This window comes from Manis pentadactyla, chromosome 10 (genome assembly GCF_030020395.1).
Source record: "Manis pentadactyla isolate mManPen7 chromosome 10, mManPen7.hap1, whole genome shotgun sequence".
Taxonomy (NCBI): Eukaryota; Metazoa; Chordata; class Mammalia; order Pholidota; family Manidae; genus Manis; species Manis pentadactyla.
Genome location: NC_080028.1, coordinates 95,953,647 through 95,974,358, shown reverse-complemented (window position 1 = coordinate 95,974,358; position 20,712 = coordinate 95,953,647). Strand labels below are relative to the sequence as shown.

Genomic DNA, 20,712 nt, shown 5'->3' with positions numbered 1-20,712 from the left:
TTTATAGGTGAGTAGAGTGAGGGAGAGGGATGTAGATTCCTGATCCATGTTCTGGGGCTGCTGAAGGTGCCAGCCTGCAAAATGACAGCCAGCAAAAGGGCAGCCCTCCTGGTGAACTGGCCAGTCCAGCCATGGTTCTTTCTCAAGCACTTCTGTGTATTGCGTTTTGTAGCTTCTGTTCCCTTGTATATTATGTATAGCCTTTAAATGTGGGTAAGGCAAATATTTATATAAGGAACCTTATTGCAAATAGGCTTTCATTCTAATTTCAAAGATGCTTTCCCATGGGAAATAACCTGATGATAAAGTATGTTCGAATTTGAATGTAAGAATCCTAAGGTTGTTTCTTCCAATACACAGTTTATGTCCATTTAATCCCTCCACTGAGCTCATTCATTTACAAGCATGCTACTTATCACCCACTTGGTGCCAGACACTGCCACAGAAATATAAGTTGAATGCGTTTCTATTCTCAGGGACCAGAGAGAGAAACAGATGGTGGTGTGAGCCCACCAGTGCTGTGGGGGGTTACGGTGGCTTTGAGTGGGTAGCGGGTCAAGTTTGTTCAAAGGGGACAGCAAAGATTTGAGAGAGGAGGGGACTGATCAGGAGGGAGGGGCCACCCCCCCACCCCAAGAAGCTGCTGTGGCCTGGGGGCCCAGATGGGGGAGTGGCACAGCTCAACTTGGGAAGGGGGTGACAGGGACCCATGTTCCAGGGAGAGCTCAGAAAGGGGCCACCTATGGCCAGACAGGGCTCAGGGAGACGCTGGGTGTGGCAGGTGGGCTTTGTCCCTGCCAGACGTCAGTCCCCACCATCTCTGCACCTTTCTTCATTCATTTGTTCATTCAGAACAAATTCACTGTACCCTGTGCTAAGTGTGGGTGGAGGGTCAGGGAGAGGGGAACTCAGGGTGTCTGCTCTCTGGCAGCCGGCAGTTAGATGGGACAGGTGGACAGCTGCACACGTGCACACGACGTGCACCTCCCCACACACAGGTGGCTCTGTTTTGCTGGAAATTCTCACTGAGCTCCTGGCTTGGGGATGATTTTGCAGCCTTAGGTGTTTGCAGAACTACCCACCTGAAAAGGCGTGCTAGGCTTTTCCTGGCACCTCCAGCCCTGGGGGCAGAAGAAGCCTGGCTCTGGCCAGCTGGACAGCACGAGGAGGCCATGTGCTCAGCCAGTCTGCTTTCCCAACCGCTCTGATGGGCTGGCGAGGGGTGGCATTGCTTTGACCTTTCCGAGGTGAATGTGCCAACGGCCTCTAACCCTCCCCTTCCTCCCAGCCCAGCAAATGCTGCTGTCGAGGAGGCGGCTGGGGTTCAGAGTACCATGGGCCCAGTGCAAGTCACACAGTGATACCTGCTCTGGACCCCCAACCCAGAACCCTGGAGGCTCTTGTGAGGAAGACCTCTGAGGCCCACTGGCTTATCTCAGGTGGAAAGTGCAGCATCCAGGGTAGCCTGTGCTTCTGGCTACCTGCTGGGGAGTTTAATGAGTTGCAAACTATTGGTGCTGCTAGCAAGTCACCTCTGAGAGAAAATGCAGATTTGAAGAGAAGTGGTGACCCCAACATAAAGGCAAGCCTCATGAACAGCAGGCTTTAATTCGAATGCCATCTTCATTCCCTCCCTGAATCTGAGTTGCCTCAAGTTCTCCAGTGGCCTGCCCTTTGCAGGGGAATCGAGGAATTTCTTAGAGACTCTAAGACAGCGGTGGGTTGCAAGAGAGCCTTGGGTCACACAGCTGGGCCAGTGTTTAAACCCAGAATCCCATCCTTTTGGAAATGGATGTGGGTCCAGAAGGCGTTCTGCTCACAGGAGACCCCCTTGCTTTTAATTGTGTGTGATCCTCCAGCGGGTATCAAATGCCGAATTCCACAGTCTGTCCCAGCAGTCACATTCCTCAGATTCTTATCAGTTTCTTTTTTTTTTCTCAAGTGAACACTGGGAACCAGTCTTCCGGCTGATTGCAGGAGGATGGGAGAAAATTGAAAACAGGAGTCCTGGCTTTCACCCCAACTCTGCCACCAGCTTGCCGTGCCACCCTGGGTCCTTCCCTCATTGGGGCCTCATTTTCTCACCTGTAAAAAGGGGGTTTGGACAAGATGAGCTTTGCGAGACCCCTTGCAGTGCAAGCTTCCATAACTCTCCATCCAAGTGCAGAGCGAGATGCTTTCCAGAAAATAACACCTAAACAAAATTCTGTCTGCGTCACAGAGTGGGAGACTGTTCCAGCACACTAATGGTAATGGGGAGCTTAGGAGTGGTGGCCTGGCCCCGTGTCCTCTCATTCCTGGGGAAGTGTTCCTCTTCCTGAAAATGCTGCAGCAGAGACCTGAGACTGGCATTCTGAGTCCCAAGGGACCGGGCTCCTGGGGTACTGCTCCAGTGAGTTTGCACCTCCTGTCCTGCAATTCCCTGGCAGGTCCTTTGGCTGTACCTAATTGCAACAATAACCATGACTAAACTACCACTGACGTTCCTTTACAAGTGACAAAGTGCTTCAGGTATTTTGTTGATTTCAAGCAGCATGTTATTATTCCCATTTTAAAGATGAGGCAACTGAGGTTCAGGCACTGTGAGGCCCGTTCAGCTAGGCAGAGCAGAACTGGGCCCGGAGGCTGGCTCTCCTGACCCACCCACTTCCTGGGCACTTAGCACCACCCCAGTGCGTGAGGGCACGCTGTTGCCACCCAGCTAGTTTGGGGCCTTGCATGGCGCAGGGGCTCTGTGAACATTCGCGGAGATGCTATGTGATGCTCATGCCATCCAGGGCTGGCACCTTTGTCTGGCTGTCAGTGGTGGGAGTCATGAGGCGTGTGCTATACTGCAGTTTATGGAAGTGAAATCAGGAGCCTAAAACCTCAAGTCAAGGGACTGGTCGAGCCAGTTCAGTCTGAGCCTCACTGACCCAGGCACAGGCTATGAGACTGTCCCTGAAGATAATCTAGTGGAGAAAAACATGCAGATACCATAAGGGCAAAGAGCACAGTGTCCTTTTGTTCTAGAAGAGGAGAGATTGTGCTAGCTAAGGATCATGATTATATTTCTATTATGAAGTGCCATCGTTTATAGTTTACTAAGAGCATCTACTATCTGCCTAGACATTTGCAGTCCAGTTACATTCATGAAGGTGTTGTTGCTTTTGAGGCTTCTGGCAGCCCAGGGAAGGTGGGCTTCCATTTAGCAGATGAGGAAACTGAGGCTCTGACGTTGAGACTTGCCCAAAGCCAGGCAAGCGGTCACTGGTGCAAGTAGGGCACAAACTAGGCCTCCTGGCTTCACATTCTTATGCCTTGATAATACTGTTTGACAGAGGTTGTTTTGATGAGGATGCTTTCAGATGTGAGTTGTAAAAACCTTACTGACATGGGCTTAAACAACAAGTTCATTTCAGGTTTATCACATATTAAGACAGGGGTGGCCCCAGGGTTGACTTACTTGGCAGCATCAAATGCTCAAGGATCCTTTTAGCTCTGCCTTCCCCAGGCTGTCTTCCCTCATGGCTCTGAGATGGCTGCCACAGCTCCTGACATTACACACTCACACAACAATTTACAGAAATATGGGTGATCTTTCTTCTCATCCCCCACTCTTCCATTGGGGATAATATTTTCCAGAAGCCCCCTGGGCTGACTTTCTCTTACTTGTCTTTAACCAGTGCTGAGTGAACATGCCTGCACCTTAACCAATGAGATTATGGTTTTGCCCACTTTTCTTGAACTTTACTGACACCCAAAGCCTGAAGAAAGCCAGGGGGCCTATTAGCAAGGGAGGAGGAGGAGATGACTCTTGGGGACACATGTGTCATATAAGAGAGGTTAGTTATGTACCTGCCTCCCTGGCAGTCTCCCAGAGTGCTTGCTGTAGGGGGTCCTAGGCTCTTTGTTTTGCACCGTGGGACTCCCGCACCAGCTGCGTAGACCAGGGGTGAGCACCTGACCCAAAGCAACTAGTCCTGCTGGAGCCTGGTGTGCATGGAGTAGCTGGGCCAGTCAGACCTTTCTCCATTTCAGGAATTAGAACTGGTAGAGAATGGGGCCATTCTCATCAGTGCAATTCAAAGTGTGGTCTGTGAGGAAATAGCATGTTAACCAACTCCATCACTAAGCACATATTTTTCTTTTGGGGGGAAGTTATTTAGTCTGTCTGGCTTCTTCTGTAACATAGGCATGGTAACAGCGTTTACACTGTAGGTTTTTATAAGGATTACAGGAGGGAATTAAGCCAGGGCTTTGCCACGGTGCCTGGAGCATTGTAAGTGCTCCATACACATTCGTTACTCTAATTCCTGCTTTGGTCTCTGACTTCCATCAAGTGGACAGAGGCACTTTCCTCTCCTTACTCAGCATCGCCAGGGAGCCTGTTTCAATTTATATTCCTGGGCCATCCCCATGGAATCAGAGTCAGCAGGTGGTTTTGAGAAAGAGTCCATTTGAGAAGGACCAGCGAGGACACAACTGCTGGGTCCTGTCCTGACCTTGGACACACAGAAAGCTCCGGTTTCTGCAGATGTCACTTGCTGACCAAATGTATCATGGGCCACGGTGGAGCACAGCCTCCTTTTGTTCTAGAAGAGAAGAGATTGAGCTAGTGAGCTCTTCCTCCTGAAGACCGCTGGTGGGTTCTGAACAAATGCTCAGCGCCTCACTAGGTACAAGTGGTGGTGCCAGTTCTGGCAGTGGGTTCTGTGTAGCCGGAGCGTTTCTCAGCACATGGCCTCCCTAAATGTGTGTGAGAATGCTGATCCCGTGGAAGGCCTTTGGCACCATCCTTTGGCAACTTGTTGACCTGGCACTCCTCTTAATGGGTAGCTGTGGATAGTTATTGAAATGCTTAGAACTACACTGTTTGTTCTGCAAATCATGTACTCCCTTAGCTGCCCCCCAGTAAATGGGAAATTCAATCCATAGATGGCTGATGTTCCACGAGGGATTCTTTCCAGCCTCCCAGGTGGGAGAGGCACAGGAACTCCCCACCACCGTGGAAGGTGCTAGAAAATGAAAGCAGATGATAATGAAGCAGGAGGGAGCTGAGAGGCTGCCTGTGGCCCAGCTGTGTTTCCTGGGTACTGCGTCGGCTCTCCATCTCCTGGGGACTGGAGTCCAAATTCACACATCTCGTTTGCCCATCAGGCCTCAGTATTGACCCCAGACTCTGCGTCATCTCCCTCCTGTTTTTACAGAAGGATTGGGTCAGTTGCTGTGGGGCTTTCAGATCACTATCTTTTCCTTCTGAAAGTCAGTGACTTTGAATTAACTTAAATTCCTCCCCGGTATTGCTTCGAAATGGACAGTTCCTGTAAAAACTGTTGTGAGATCACACAGTCAAATCTGTCTGCTTCTGCAAACACTCCTACTGGTTTTTATGCCCAAAAATCTCATCAGGACTTAGTGTAACATACCCTCAGTTATCCTTCCATAAACAGAACCGTAACTCTGGACAGTGGTTTACTTGGATGAGAGATGGAGAAAAACATCAGCTACAGAGACACTTTCCCGGCAGAGATTGTTTGACAGTCCACAGGCTGGCCCAATTTGCACTCAGTTTGCCCAAATGGGGTGCAGAAAATCGAGAGACCGTCTCAGAGGGACTGCTCTGAGGGCTCCAGCTGTGAGACCTTCTATGCATCGCTCAGCCTCTGGCCTCTGTCCCATTGCTGCCATTAGAGGGTCCTCTTCGAACCCCAATGACTGGGTTTCCCTCTCGTTAAAACACCTTCCATCTTTTCGCCCCTTCATCAGTGGGGTGAGTCTCCAAGCTTCCCACGGGCCAATCCACCCCCTCCTAGGTTGGGGCTCCCACCATAATCATGCGGGCAGCTCACTGTGCCTGTGGCTGGCTCTCCTGGGCACAGGCACTTCTTTAGCCTGCGTGAAGTCTGTCTCCCAGGAGGCTTCATGCTCTGTCCTGACTCCAGGCCCTCTGGGGCCACGTGAGCAAGCCTTGTCTGGCTCTCCTGCACTATCTCAGGGTGGAGAGCTGGATTCCCAGAGCTGCCTCCTCCCTCAGCTTATTTCTGCTCACTATGTGTGAAGAACCCACTGCCCACAGCCCTCACCTGCTGGCAAGGGCAGATGTGAATCTGAGGGACATGGCACGGGCCCTCCCTTTCACCTGGCCAAATCTTGGGCTTGTGAGCTGTCCTCTTCCGTGGATGTTCACTGTGCTGGAGGCCAGCACCCCTTCCTCCTGTGGGACAGCAGCTGCAGCCATCTCTGCTCAGTGCATGAGATGTCAGCTTCTTTTCCTGTTGGGACTCACAGCAGACACCAGGGTGAGTCCCCAGGAAGCAGATTCTGAGACGGGGTCCACATGGAAGATGTGTCTTGGGGCGGCTCCCAGGACTGATGCCTGTGGGAGGGAGGGGAGAGAAACAGGGTTAGAAGTAGAAGTTAAGCTGTGGTGCAGCCCTGAGGACAGCTACCTTCAACTCTCCTGGGGACTCTGCAGCCACCGAGGCCCTTCAGAGCTGCCCTGTGGTCACTTTGGTTGGGCCTTTCAACTCATTCATGCACCAGGCACTGGACACGGGCTGCCCCAGGAAGAGCTGGAGCTTTGCCGAGGTGGCTCTGGGCAGCTGGGGCAGTACCTGGAGGGGCTGCCGCTGACCCATGCCTGCTGACAGTGCTTCTGGCAGCCGGAGTGAAAGGCCCTTCATTGAGTGGGATTCGGGGGGCACAGCCCAGAGTCCAGCGTGGAGGGAGCAGGAATGCCCTTGACCTTATTCTGCTATTAAGACAGTTTGAGATTGCCTTTGCTGTTTGGAGACTGCAGCACACACCGCTGACTTACACTGAACTTATTGTTGGCGAGAAGCTCTTCGCCCCATCTGGGGCTCATCCGCTGGGTTTTGGGGCTGCAGTGCCGGACTCAGCGTTTGTCTGGTTATGTTTCATCTTGTTAGATTTGGCTCCTTGCTCTGTGCTGGGGAGACCTAGCTTGGATCCCGACTCTCTGCTGGGCCCCAGGCCCCCGTGTCTGCCAGCTCCTGGTCTTCCATGGTTTCCGGCAGCAGCCCCCCGCCTGCATCACGCTCTGCTGCACAGCGTCCCCTGGCAGCATGGCCCCAGTGGCAAGGCTGCCGTTCGCCAAGACCCAAGTAGTCTGGGGTGAGCTTCAAGTCAGCCTGGCCGTGTAACCAAGTGGCTGAGAGCTGGGCTTGAATCTTGGGTGCCTGCTCACTGGTCGCATGTCCTTGGATGTGTTGTGTGCTCTCCCTGTGCCTCAGTTTCCTCATCTGTAAGAGTGGAGCACTAGCACTCCTTTCTGCCTAGAGTTGTGTGAGGGTGGATGGTGAGAAGGGAGTGGGAAGCAAGACTGGCTGGGGCCCAGCCCATGAGCCTTGCTGTGGCCTGGACTGCCCACTGTGTTGGTTCCACAGGCGGGTGGGGGCTGGCCCTCCTGCTTGCTGATTTGCATGTGAGAGAGATAGTCCCTTGAGGCACTCAGCTAGCAAGGGCCTGTGGGGGATTTTGTATTTGCTCCCTGACTGCCCGCTGTCCTCTCTGGCAAGCTGGATACAGCGTGAGGTTTGGAGTTAGAAGACTGAGCTCCCAGACTTACACGGACCACTCATTCACCCTGTGACCTTGAGTCTCCTCTGGAGTCTCAGTTCCCTGCTCCGTAAAATTCCTACCTGAGGACTGGGGAGAAGATCAAATGAGGTCTGGGATGGGGGTTAGTTTCTTAGGGCTGCCCTAACAAAGGCCCATACCTGGGCAGTGTCACTGCAGAAATTCATTTCCCCACAGCTCTGGAGGCTGCAAGCCCAAGGTCAGGGCACCAGCAGGGCTAGTTCCGCCTGAGGCCTCTCAGAGGGCCACCACCTCCTCCCCGTGTCTGCACAGTGTCTTTCCTCTGTATGTATTACATCCAAATCTCCTCTTTGTATAAGGACACCAGTTACACTGGATTAGAATGCACACTAGTGGCCTCATTTTAACTTACCTCCTTGAAGACATGATCTGCAAATACCATCACATTTGGAGGCACTTGGGGTTAAGTCTTCAACATGTGAGTTGGGGGGTGGGGTGGGGTGGGACAAACGTCAGCCCATAACAGTGTGAGACTGCTTTGCCAGCCACAACACAGGTCTTGGGGTGCTAGGCCCAACTGCCTGCAGGACAGGGGCTCTGTGTGGTCAGGAGCCGCTGGGCGACTGTGCCCAGGGGTATTCTTCCTCTCCCTGGTTGGGGCTGGGAGCTCCTTCTCTGCCTGCATTCTCTGCTTCATGGGTGTGGCCCCAGGGTCATCGGATTGTCTGTCCATTTGGCCATTGCCTTTGGGCCACAAACCTGTTCCCACAGAGCTTCTTGCTTTTGGCTGGCAGGCAGACCCCCTGGAACTGTCCCCTCTGAGGGTTGGGCAGGTATGGCCAGATAATTAGAATAATGAATAGCAGGTGAAGAGGGGCCTGAAACTGGACCCCCACCTCCCCAACCTTGAGGTGGGTGGCTGCAGCTATGGGAGCAGACGCTGGTGGCGCCCAGGGCCTGGTGCACAGCAGAACCCGAGAAGCAGTTTTTGCTGAGTGAGTGCATGCAGAAGGCAGAAGGTGCCTCTGGGACTGAGGGAGGCCTTGGGGTCTGATCAGCACACCTTCACAGGCCTGCTCTGAACCCTCTGTCCTTGGGAGCCTGTGGTCTTTTAGGATGGTAAAGACTAAGATAGAGGCATGCATGGGAGGCCCCTGGAGCATGAGGCTGCAGCCCTTTCCAGGCCAAGGGGGTCAGGGAGGGTTTCCTGGAGGGGACGGAGCCTGGTAAGGTAGAGTTGGATGAATGAAAGAAGATGGGATGACATGCCTGGGAGGACAACGTGGCGGTGTAAATAGCAAGATGAAGTATGGTGAGAGAGAGCACCAGGGAGGTGGGTGGGGGCTGTAGGGAATGGGGAGCTAAGAAAGGGTTTCCAGAGAGGAGCCAATGGCCGGATTTGTGGTTTAGGGAGTGCCCTCTGGTGGCGTAGAGGAAACTGCAGCAATATAGGCGGAGGCTGTTCAGGTGAGAGGAGCAAGCCCTAGTCAGGCAGAGCAGGCGTGGACTTGCCCCGTGTGGGGTTTAATTGGTCGTGGAGAATGAGGGAGGGAGAATGTGGAGTTTGGGGCTGTTTGCCCCTGGGTGATCTGAGTACAGGGACCGGAAGCTTAATGGTGGTGGTTATCAAGATGGACGGAGTTGGGGCTGGCTGGGATGGGTTCAGTACTGGGCAGACTGCAATAGTGTCTTGAGGTGTCCCATGGGCTGTGATGATGTGTGACACTGTCCAGGCAAGTGGAGCCCACATGTTGAAGTTCGAGAGGGTGAAATGAGGTGACTCAACATGGGGAGCAGAGCGCAGGACAGGGAAATGGGACAGGCTGGGTGGTCCTCCTGGAGGGGAAGGCACCATCAGGGGCTTGGTTCTGGCTTAGAGCTTAGGTCCTGGGAATGGAGGGGGAGTTTGAGATCAGGTCCCAAAGCAAAGCTCAAATAGGAGAACAGGGGCTTGGGGTGGTGGGTGGTGGTGGGGGTCAAGCGGGGAGGGGCTGCTGCTGTGACATCTCCCTGAGTGGCAGGCAGCATTGGAGATGAGTTGGTTTGCTATGTTCAGAGGTGTGCATGGGCAGGGGTGTCCTGAAGGCCCCCATTCCATCATCACATGATTTCCTGAAGCTACTTAGCACTTACTGTCCCTAAAGGACCCTAAGTGAAGCATTTCACAGCCTGGCCAAGCCACTGGAGCCTGATGCTGAGTGGCCCTCTGGCCTGGAGGAGCAGGGCCAGTGGGTCACTGGTTCCCATCAGCAAGTGGGCTTCTTCTCAGGAGGAAGGAGACCTGGAGGGGAGCAGGTCCATCCCTGAGGCTGGGAGTGAGTTTCCCATTCAGGACTTCCTATGAGAGCCAGGTTAGGGAAGGTGAGGGGAGTGAGTTCAAAGGTAATGTCAGTCGCTCTCAGCTGCTGACCACTGCTGAGGGTGCCCTAAATTCTCAGGCAGTTCAAGGGCAGCCCTTCGACTCTCCGATGCTGTGCTCCTGGGCCAGTCCTTCTAGGAGGGTCGTAATAGGGCTGTAAATCTCCTGCCAAGCTGGTTTCTGCGTGGCCCATGAGCCTGTTCACATTGACTATGCACCCGCCAAGGTCAGGGGTTGGGGGTGGGGAGGCCATGGTGTCATGCTACCCACCAAACAGAAGACACAGACTTAATGCTCAGGACATGGGGGTCCTAAGAGGGACCTCATGTGGGAGCAAAGCGCCTGACACTGATTCCCCAGAACCATGGGTCCCTGGAGATGAGCGGGGTTTTGAATTCTATCTGAAAAGGCCTGGAGCTCTCTTTCCTTGTCTCTGCCTGCCTTCTTCATTATTTTTGGCCAGGTTTTGGTTTTGGGAAGCCATTTCCAGCCCATTAAAAGATCAGCTGTCTGGAGACAATGAATCGAGGCATTTGAAAGTGTTTTCCAATTCACAGCTCATTTGCCTATAGAGAGCTCTGGGCTAGTGTGATTCAGAGATGGCTGGACGGTCTGTCTGTCCCAGTCCACCAGCGGCAGATGACCGAGCGGAGCATTGTCCTCAGAATGGACAGTGGTCCATCCCAAGGAGAATCACACCGAATGCCGGAGACAGCACTGATGCTCCCTGGTATAAATGAAGGGAGGGCTCAGGCCAGTGACAGCTTGTACAGAAACTTCCATACAAAACTGGCAAAGGTGGGAGTAAGGTTTGTATTGGGTGGGTGGGACCTTGCTGGTCATTGTCAGGAAGGCTGGATTCCCTTCCCAGCTCAGCTTCCGGTTTGAGTTATGGGCAATGAGGTTTGACCTCCCAGGACTTCTCCCATCTGCAAAATAGGAATGACAATCCTTAGGCATCATGGGGTTTAAGTAGCCAGCTAATCAATAATGACTCCTTGGATTAGGGAGCACAGCATGATTTATATACCAGTAACCTGGATCTGCTCATGTAGTCCTCAAAATAACCTTGAGAGGCAGATATATTTATTTAATTGGGGCTCAGAAAGGGGACATCACTTTGCCCAAGTCACACAGCAGGTTGGTGGCAGAACCAGGTTTTGAACTAGGTCTTCTGGTGCCTCTGGGGAGAGGAATCAGCTTTTGACTACTTTTTCATTTTCTTCTATGATATTTTTGCCTGTGCCAATATTGGTAATACATATTTTCCTAGAAAAATACCAAGATTTTGAAAGATTTTGATGCAAGATCATATATAATATTTACTTATAATTTTTAGCCTCTATCTGGACATTTTTTCTGGTTCTTAATGTCTGTATGTCTTTTCTTTGAGTCTCATTAAGAATTGTTTAAGCTTTGTCTACTTGGTTGTTTTTTTTAAACACCTGTGTTTGGTATTGTTGATTCACTTTGTAACCTGTCTTCTTAATTTCTGCTTGCATCTGTAATTCCTTTCTTTTTCTTTCTACTTCCTGTGTCTGCCGGGTACTGTTTTCTGTTGCTGAGTTAATCGAATTTTTTTTGTTTTACTTTTTTTCTTGTGTGGTTTGTTAGTTTTGTTTTCTCTCCTACCCTTGCTAGTATTTATCTTCAAATTGGAAATTATACTTGATTGTGTATTGCTACTACTCCTAAAGTTGTACACCTTCTCTCTCCCTTCCTTAAGCAAGAGAAGTACCTCAACAACTATTATGAGTTACTTCTGTCTCTCTTATAACTGTCTTCCATCTTGAGATCGCCTTGGATTCTAGGTTCGGGCTGTTATTAAATCTTATGACTGTTTCTTTGCTCATTAACTGCTTCTCATATTGAATATATTTCTCCTATGTCTTTTATTTTATTTTGCTGCCATACATCCTCTAGTCATTCTTTCAGAAAAGTTGACTGGTAAACTTTCCGAGTTCTTGTGCATCTGAAAATACCTTTAACCTTTGAAGGAGAGTTTGCCTGTGTATATAGAATTCTGGATTCTAAATATGTCCCCTTAGAACTTTGTGCCACTATGTTCTTGGATCTGATGCCGCTGATAAGAAATCTCATTTCAGGTTATTATAGGTAATCTGTTTCCTTTTCTTTTTACATCATTTAGCATTTTCTCTGCATCCTGAATGTTCTGAAATTTCACCATAATATGTCTGTTTTTGTTCATCTTGCTTAGTACTCAGTGGGCCCTTTTGAATGAAGAACTCACGTCTTCAGCTCTGAAGTTATCTTTATTATTTCTTCAAGTATATACTTTGCTCCCTCTGATCTCCCCTCCCAGTGCGTTATGTTGGGACATGGTCTGTCTTCCAGGTACCTTGCCTTTTCTCCCATATTTCCATCCCTTTTTTCCATTGCAGGGCATCCTTGGAAAGTTTATCAGATTTCCAGCTCATCAGCTCACTGTTGCGTCGTGTCCATTCTGTTTGTCAGCCCATCTTTTGAGCTTACTTTCACAGTCATATGTTTCATTCCCAAGATATTGAAGTGTTTCATTTCATAATATTTTTTTATGAATGAAAGTTTCTTATCTACGTCAGGATGTTAATTATGCTTTAAAAAAATTGCCTCCCTCTATTTGCTTTATTAGTTGTTTTTTTTCCTGAGTTGTGATACATCATCCATTGGGTTGGTGTCTTTCTTTCGTAGTGTTGGCTTTTTTTCTCAAAAAAAAAAAGGAAATTCTTGGTGTTTGGAGTTTGCCACTAGCTTGTCTCTGTTTCTCTGTTTACTGCTGTCTTGTCTCTTCAAGTGTTGATGGTGCAAGTGAAGGATAGAGAAGGAGTGTGCAAGAATTTAGTGGTCTGACCTTGAGAGGGTCCCAGTTTCTCTAGGAGTTCATCAGCTTGTAAGGCACCTACTCTCACCACACCTGCCTCGAGGCAGGTGAGTCCCATGCCTTAGTCTTGATATCCACTGGGATGTGGTCCAGGTCTTACCTGTCTGGTTCCTTCTACTGTGCTCCCCTGGCAGTCACCTCTGGGCCCCTCCCCTCTCCCATTAGCCACCCCTCTGCTTCTGAGTTGCTCCTGCTCCCACCCACGTTAGCCCCAGTCCTCTTCCCTTTGTGTTTGGGGCTGTGCATCACTCCTTCAATTTAATCCCATCTACTTTCAGTCTCTCATGGATTCCTCAAAATTTCCAGCCCACTGCTTCTTGTTTTCCGATGCTGTTAGGGACTTGTTAATTTTTATTTATTTATGTTTTCCGCTTCATTGAGCTATGGTTGACAAATTTAAAAAGCATATATTTAGAGTGTTTGATGTAAAAGGTATACAACATGATGATTTAATATACGTATACATTGTGAAAGGATTAGCATAGATTATTAACACATTCGTCATTTTACATAGTTACTTTTTTTGTGTGTCTGGTGAGAATGCTTACGATCTACTCTTAGCAAATTTCCAATATACAATATAGTATTATTACTTATAGTCAGCGTGTACAGATCTAATCTGTGCATCAGCTCTTCAGAACTTACTCATCTTGTAACTGGAAGTATGTGCCCTCTGACCATCATTTCCCCATCTCTCCCGACCCCCAGTCCCTGGCAGCCACTGTTCTATCCTCTGGTTCTAGGAGTCCAACGCTTTTAGATTCCATGTATGAATGCGATCATACAGTATATGTCTTTCTGTGTCTGGCTTATTCACTTAGATGATGTCCTGCTCTGTCCCCATAGCTGCCTGTGTGCCTCATGTGGCTGCACCCATGGCCCTGCGATCCTGTGGGTTGCAGTCATCTCCTCGTTTGTCTCCCCACCGGGGTGGGATTTCCCAGTGGGCAGGGATTCAGGCTTTTTCACTGATTCCACATGGAGTGTTTGATGACTGAAATGAAGGCAGGGCTTGGTGGTGTGGGTGTGGGGACGCCCCTGTCCCTTTAGGCCGGGACAGAGCGTCTCAGTGGGTACCTCAGCTGAGAGGACGAGCTACCCCCAGCCTCGCAGAGCGGCTCCTTCTCAGGCAGTGTGGCCTTTTTGACCTGAAGTCAGCGCCTCGGAACAGGCAGCGCTGATGTGACTATTGCTCTCCCCACAGGCACTGGTGCCGTCACACGGTGACACGGACGGTGTCCTGCCAGGTGCAGAATGGCTCGGAGACAGTTGTCCAGCGTGTGTACCAGAGCTGCCGGTGGCCTGGGCCCTGTGCCAACCTCGTGAGGTAAAGGCCGCGGGGCTGGCCAGCTCGGCCTTCCTGTCTGTTCCCTGGGATGAATCCACCCCAGCACAGCTGGGGAGGGGGTGGACGCTTGGAAACAGGAGTTGAGCACCCATTTCTGGAGCATCTTTTGCGTCCAGGCCATGGGGAGTTTGTGTGTGCAGAGATGAAAGGGACATGCTCCCCATCCTGAAAAATATCACAATGTGGGGGGGTGTTCGGTGAGCAGAAGAGCATGGTAGAACCACACGTGGGCAGGGGCTGAGGGTGTGGGGAACAGCCAGGTGGGCCCCTCTCAAGCCCCTCCCTGTCACTGCCCCGCCTCTCTCAAGCCACACCCCTCAGCCTCACCTCTCTCACCAACCACAACCCTCAGCATTCACAGGGAGAGATCAGCCTCCACATTCAGGGTCCCTGTAACCCTGCCTTGCCCACTCCAGGCCCTGTTCCTGTCCCAGGACAGGCTTCCCTTATCCCCTCTTCCCAACGCCTGTCCAGCCCTGGTTTCTGCTTCAAGGACCCTTCCCTTTTTGGCCTGGATCCACTAACCTCAAATTCTAAAGCCCTTCTCTTTGTGAGGATAGCACTTTATGTCCCCCTCTGACAGTTTACTTGGGGTCTGTGTTAGTCAGGGTTCTCCAGAGAAACAGAACAATAGAATGTGTGTGTATGTATATGTGAGATGGGTAGATTTTAAGGAACTGGCTCATGTGATTATGGGGACTGGCATTTAAAATCTGCAGGGTTGGCCAATGGGCTGGAGACTGGAGACCCAGGGAAGAACTGGTGTCGCAGCCTGAGTCAGAAGGCACTTAGCTGGCAGAGTTACCTCTTCCTTGGGGAAGAAGGCCTTCACCTGATTGGATAAGGCCCACCCACATTCTGGAGGGTAATCTGCTTTACTCAGAGCCTACTGCTTTAAATGTTAATGTCATCTGAAAAAACCTTCGTAGCAACACCCGAGTGCATGTTTGATCAGCTACCTGGGTACTATGGCCTAGCCAAGTTGACACAAAAATTAACCATCAAGGGTCATCTCAGGTTGGGTATATTTTTATCACCAAAGATGGAGAGTGAGCCCGAGAGTCAGGGCCTGTGCCAGCGTGGTGCTGCCTGCTGCTGGGCTCAGCATGCGGATGGCATCCATGCCCAGGATCAGTCTGCGGCGTGATGGCTGGATCCAGCAAGGGTGGCAGAGATTCTGGTCCTGGGCCACAGGTCACCTGGCCAATCAGGGGGAGGGGTGGCTCATTTGTTGCTAGATTTGCCTTCTACCTGCTACTCTTGTTGCTGTTTTTGTTAGAATGAAGAGAGTAGTATATACTCCCTGTAAAAAAAAAAAGAAAATCCAAACATTAACAGAACTGAATAGGTAAAAATGAGTTCTCAGTCCTCCTCCATAGTCCCATTATAATATAACAGTGTGTCATTCCTTTTTTTCTCCACTTATATATGTAAATATGTTTTCTTTAACAAAGACCAGATGGTATTCTTTGGTTCTACAGCTCGCTTTCCTCGCAGAAAAATATGTTGCAGTCATTTCCCCCGGAGCCACCTCATTTTTAATATCTGTGTAGTTTTCTGTTGTGAGAAAGGACCCATTTATTGCCCATGTCCTCAACTGTTGCATATTTATGTTGTTTCCTAGTTTTCTCTACTGTAGACTATGCTTCAGTACATCATTCCATATGCTCATATAGGCATCATTATATATAATATTTAACTCTTTTACAGGTGTTTTTTCAAATTTTTCATTTTGGACTCATTTTAGATTTACAAAAATTGGCACAAAAAAATAGCAAACAGAATTTCTGTATGCCTTTACCTTTTATCCAACATCCCCGTATTAGTCTGCTTGGACTGACAAACTGCCATAGACTGGAGGCTTAGACAACAAAAGTTTATTTCTCACAGTTCTAGAGGCTGGAAGTCCAAGATCAAGGAGCTGGCAGATTCAGTGTCTGGTGAGGACCTGTTCCCTGGCTCGGAGACGGGTATCTTCTCAGTGTGTCCTCACATGGCAGAAGGGGTGAGGGAGCTCTCTGGGGTCTCTTTTACGAGGGTGCTAATCCCATTCAGGAGTGTTCCCCCCTTGTGCCCTAATCTCCTCCCAAAGCCCCTACCTCCTAATGCCATCACATTAGGGATTAGGTTTCAGCATACACATTTATACACCTTATTCAGATTTTGCCAACTGTCCTGCTAATATCCTTTTTCTGTTGTTTTTTTTACCCGCTCCCTGCCCCCCCCCCACCCGATTTGTATTTGAGTTGGCATGTCTCCTTAGTCTCTTCTGGTCTATGACAGTTTCTCAACATCTTATTTTATCCCTCATGACCTTGGCTCATTTGAAAGTATTGGCCAGTTATTGTAGATGTTCCTCAGTTTGGGTTTGTCTGATGTTTCCTCCTGATCTGATAGAGATGATGCGTTTTCGGCCAGAGACTGTCAAAGTGACGCAGCGCTTCCTCTGGGCCTTGTAGTAAGAGGTACATCAAATCGGTCCATCTCATTACTGGTGACGTTAACTTTGACCACTTGCTTAGGGTGGTGTCTTCCAGGCTTCTCCACTCTTGTGTAAATATTTTTCCCTTTGTCAGTTCTAAGTATTATGTTGGGGGGCTGTTTTGAGTCTATACAAATACCCTGTTTCTCATCCACTAATTTTAGCGTCTGTGGATAATCCTTGCTTGCAATAATTGTTGCTGCGGTGGTCACCAAATGGTGGTTTTCTTTTTTCTGATCTGTTTTAATAGTTGAGGTTCTTAACTTGGGGTCCGCATCACACACCAGTGGTTTTAGGTAGCTCATTCTGCAAAGGGAGTGGCTAAGAAAACGGCATATGCTTTTTAAATTTTAGGAGGAAGGACTGCTTTTAAATGCTGTGTTGGGAGAATGGCCAGTGGATCCTAAATGAGGACAAAGTTACTGCCCCTCACTTCCTTTAGAGCAGAGGGCACAGCAACCCCTGTCCGTCTCACTTCCCTACGCCCCCAGGAGCTGAATTCCAAGCCCCTCCTCCAATCTCCTCATCAGCAGAGAGCTTCAGATGACCAGGTTGCCGCCTCTTGATCATGGGAGCATCTTCTGTGAAGAAGGGTCTTTGGGGTCCAGTGTGCTAAGTGAGTGACCCTGACAGGCGGGCTTTGGCTCTCTGCTCAGTGGGGGGAATGGCTGCCCCGCTCTTTAAACAGGGAAGCTGGCTGGCTGGCCTTTCAGAAGGCAGGCCACTGGGAAGGGAGGCAACACTTTGGTCTCATAATTTGGACTCCCACCCCACCTGCCTTGCTTTTTGCATAGGGGAAACCAAGCTTGGAAATAACCCTTGTCAAGACATGGAATCCGACTCCAGCAAATTAACAGTGTCTTCAGAGTTGAGGCGTAAATATGAAGGGTTGTGACTTTCTGTTTTTTTCTACAGATTTTAGCCAAATTGACTTGTGCCACAATCCCATGTGTTGGGTGCACCCCATAGTCAGCTCCCTGGGTGGAAGAATGTGCACATGCACACACACGCACACACACATAGTGCACGCACCCCGTTGTATTGTACTTGGGTTTAGAAAATGAACTGTCAGGATTCTCTTCACTGAAAATCCTGGAAGGAAGAGCTGGCTTTCTTAATGTCAAAAATACAGGTTGAGGCTGTTATACTTTCTAAATATAATAAGGCACCTTTAAGAAAAGCTGAACAAACTAATTACTGAATTACTGGCCTCAAATGAAAAAATTGCAAGTGATCATTACTTTTCACAGCTGTTCTTTGTGTTATGACTTAAGCAATTATCTGGACACTGTTCTGGAAGCATCAGGGTCTTGTCCTCAGTGTGGGTGTTTACAGGCCTTTCAGAGAGTCCTCTCCCTCTCCTTGGCGTTAGGAGCTGAGAACAGAACGTTCAATCAGAGCAGACGTGCATTGGTCATGAGCCCTCCTCTTGCCTGCAAAATTTAGCTGCAGGAACTTTGTTAAGTAGAACTTAATTCCCAGTCTTTAGAGGTGTTCCTTATTTCCATATCATTATCATTGCTACTTTACTATTGTTATTTGTTAAGAACCAGGGGTTAACACACTTCCTTTCTTGCCAGGAACTTCTATCTGAATTAGGATTAGGGCGCACTGCCTCTGTCTGTGGCCCCAGGGCTGCGGCTGGTCAGTGAGAGGACGGATGGCAGGTTGCAGCACCACTGCCAGCTCCCTGGCAACCTGTGTACCATGCACATTCTTGTCTCAGGTCCCAGTTTTGCTGGTTCACCTGTAAGAGGTGTTGTATTTGTAGCAGCCCCCTTCTTGGTCTCCGCACGTCCCCCTTGTTGGCCTCCAGTTCCTGCTCTTGGATCATGGCAGTGCCTTGCTCCAAACCTGCCACCTCACTTAGAGTCAAGTCTGCACCCCTCTCCACGGCTGACCAAAGGCTCATGTGACACAGTCCCTGTTCCCTTCCTGACCCCATAGACTTCCACCAGCTGCCTTATTCCTTGGGCTCCAGCTGCACAGGCCTTGCTGGCCTGAAGGCTCCCTCCTCCTTGGGCTCCACATTTGCTCATCCTGCCACCCTGGAGCAGCTGAACTGGCTGGATGTCCTCATATGATAGAGTTCTGCGCTCCAGCCCCTCACCCTGCTTTTCCTTATTTTGTTCTTAGCACTTGTCACTGTGTGAAACATGGTGTTCATTCTGTGGTTGGCCTGTTCATTGTCTGCCCTGTCCATGAGGCTGGGGGCTGTAGGAAGTCAAGAGGGTGAAATGAGATCAGAGACGTCAGAACACTGAATTCTTGCACAGCAGGTACAGGATGGTGACCTGTGAGCACAGATAGATCATCAAGTCCTCGTCGTGGTAAACTGATGCCCAAATTTGCCATGAGGAGATCTAGACTCAGAGGGGCAGTGGGACTTGCTAGGGTCACAAGGATGGTTGCAGGGATTGGGTTGGATTTGACTCTGGCCCCTTACACAGGCCCCATTGACATGCTCCTGTGGTTTCAAAGCCCAGCTCCCTTCCTTCCCCAAATAAATGTGTGGTGATTTCACCAGTCTGAAGTTTCTGCAGAGCCCAGGGGGGACAAGATGTAAGAACCCAGACCATCTGTGACTCAGGGAACTGATGGCCCAGTGCTAGGGTGGGGGGCGTTAGTCAGACCACCCCAGAAACAGGACCGTCTGTCATTGTTGCTGTGCAGGAGCAAAGTGCCCGGAGCATGAGGGCCTGAGCATGTCTGCAGCGCTGCCCTCCCACTGCCTTCTCCCAGTTGGGGTGTCTTGAGTCTGGCCTGGATTCCAGTCTATCCCTCTCCCCCATACTCCACTCACTAACTGTCACCCCCAGTGGAGCAGTGGCCTGGCATAATAAATGTTGGTGGGCCAGCCCTGTCACCTGGATGCAGCTGTCCACAGTCATCCCCTTCTTGGGGTCATGGGATACTGGAATCTTCTCTTAGGGCACACAGGCTGTGCCATGTTCCTGCCAGTCAACATAAGCAGTGGCCTTGTCACACCACTGCCTCCTAGAGATGAGCTCAGCTTTGCTTAGAAACAGGCCACATGACATTGGGGTGCTAGGAAAACCCTGCTACCAGATATGTCCCCCAGGGTACCCGAATGTCTTATTTGTTTGACCCCGTGCCACTCATTCATTTATTCATGGCTCCTGAATCTGGTTGCATGACAAGCCCTGAAGAGAGGCCTCCCACACCACTGGGGTAAGTGAAGGATGGTTTTCAAACAGTGGCCGGGGTCTAGGGAAAGCCAGGCCGTTGTGGGAGGGTCGCCCCATGCTGCCTCATGAAGTCACTGGGGGGATTCAGTGCCTGGGCTGAGGCGTGTCTAGGCCTGTGTCAAGCTTGTGATAGACCCTTGGTACATTGGCCACAACTCTGAGACGAGGTATAATCAAGTGAGCCGACACTGGCTGGTGAGAGCACAGGGGCTAGTTTGCTGCTCACCCCTCTCAGTGCCAAGTCTGGGCTCAGACCACACAGGGAGAAGGGATTTCTGCATTTCTGTGGTGAGATTTGGGGATCAGTGTGCCCACTGGTGGGGTCTCTCTTTACAGAGGGCTATGAAGCCAGTACATCATATCATTATATCCTGATGATATTCCTGTGACAGAAATGTGCAGGTGGGGAAAGGGAGGGGGTGGGCATAAAAACGTGAGTGTAACAGGATTTGAGCACATTGAAGCCTATTCAGAATGCACTTGGGGACTGGAGTGTACCCTAAATCCCTCCCCGTGCTCCCCTCCACCCAGGGCCCCCATGGAGACCTCTTTCGTTGTGTGTGTTCATTCACTCAGCCTTTTCACAAATGTTTATGGAGGACCTATTAAATGTCGGGGGGCATATGATGGAGAATAAGACCAAATCCTCATTCTCATGGGGTTTATATTCACTTAAATATGACAATTAAAAAAATCCCCTCCTACTACTGACTGTGTATAGTTCATAATGCATGAACAAAACCGAAAGCTTCTGTGATGACTGCCCTTGCACTGTTCACCATGTAACTTATTCACTATGTAAGAATTTGTACTCCATGTAAGAATTTGTTCGTTATGCATCAGAAGATTGGAGACTGACGAAAATTAGGCTTGGGGTGGATTAATGATTGT

General features: G+C 50.0%; 1 protein-coding gene across 4 annotated transcripts in view; it reads left to right on the top strand.

Moving 5' to 3' along the window:
• COL26A1 (collagen type XXVI alpha 1 chain) overlaps positions 1-20,712 on the top strand; it is a 168,696-nt gene that overhangs the window by 25,678 nt on the left and 122,306 nt on the right. For all 4 annotated transcript variants that reach the window (XM_057487287.1, XM_036904521.2, XM_036904520.2 and 1 more), the window contains exon 2: positions 13,987-14,109. In XM_057487287.1, the coding sequence (XP_057343270.1) occupies positions 13,987-14,109 (123 nt within the window). The remainder of the gene's footprint in view (positions 1-13,986; positions 14,110-20,712) is intronic.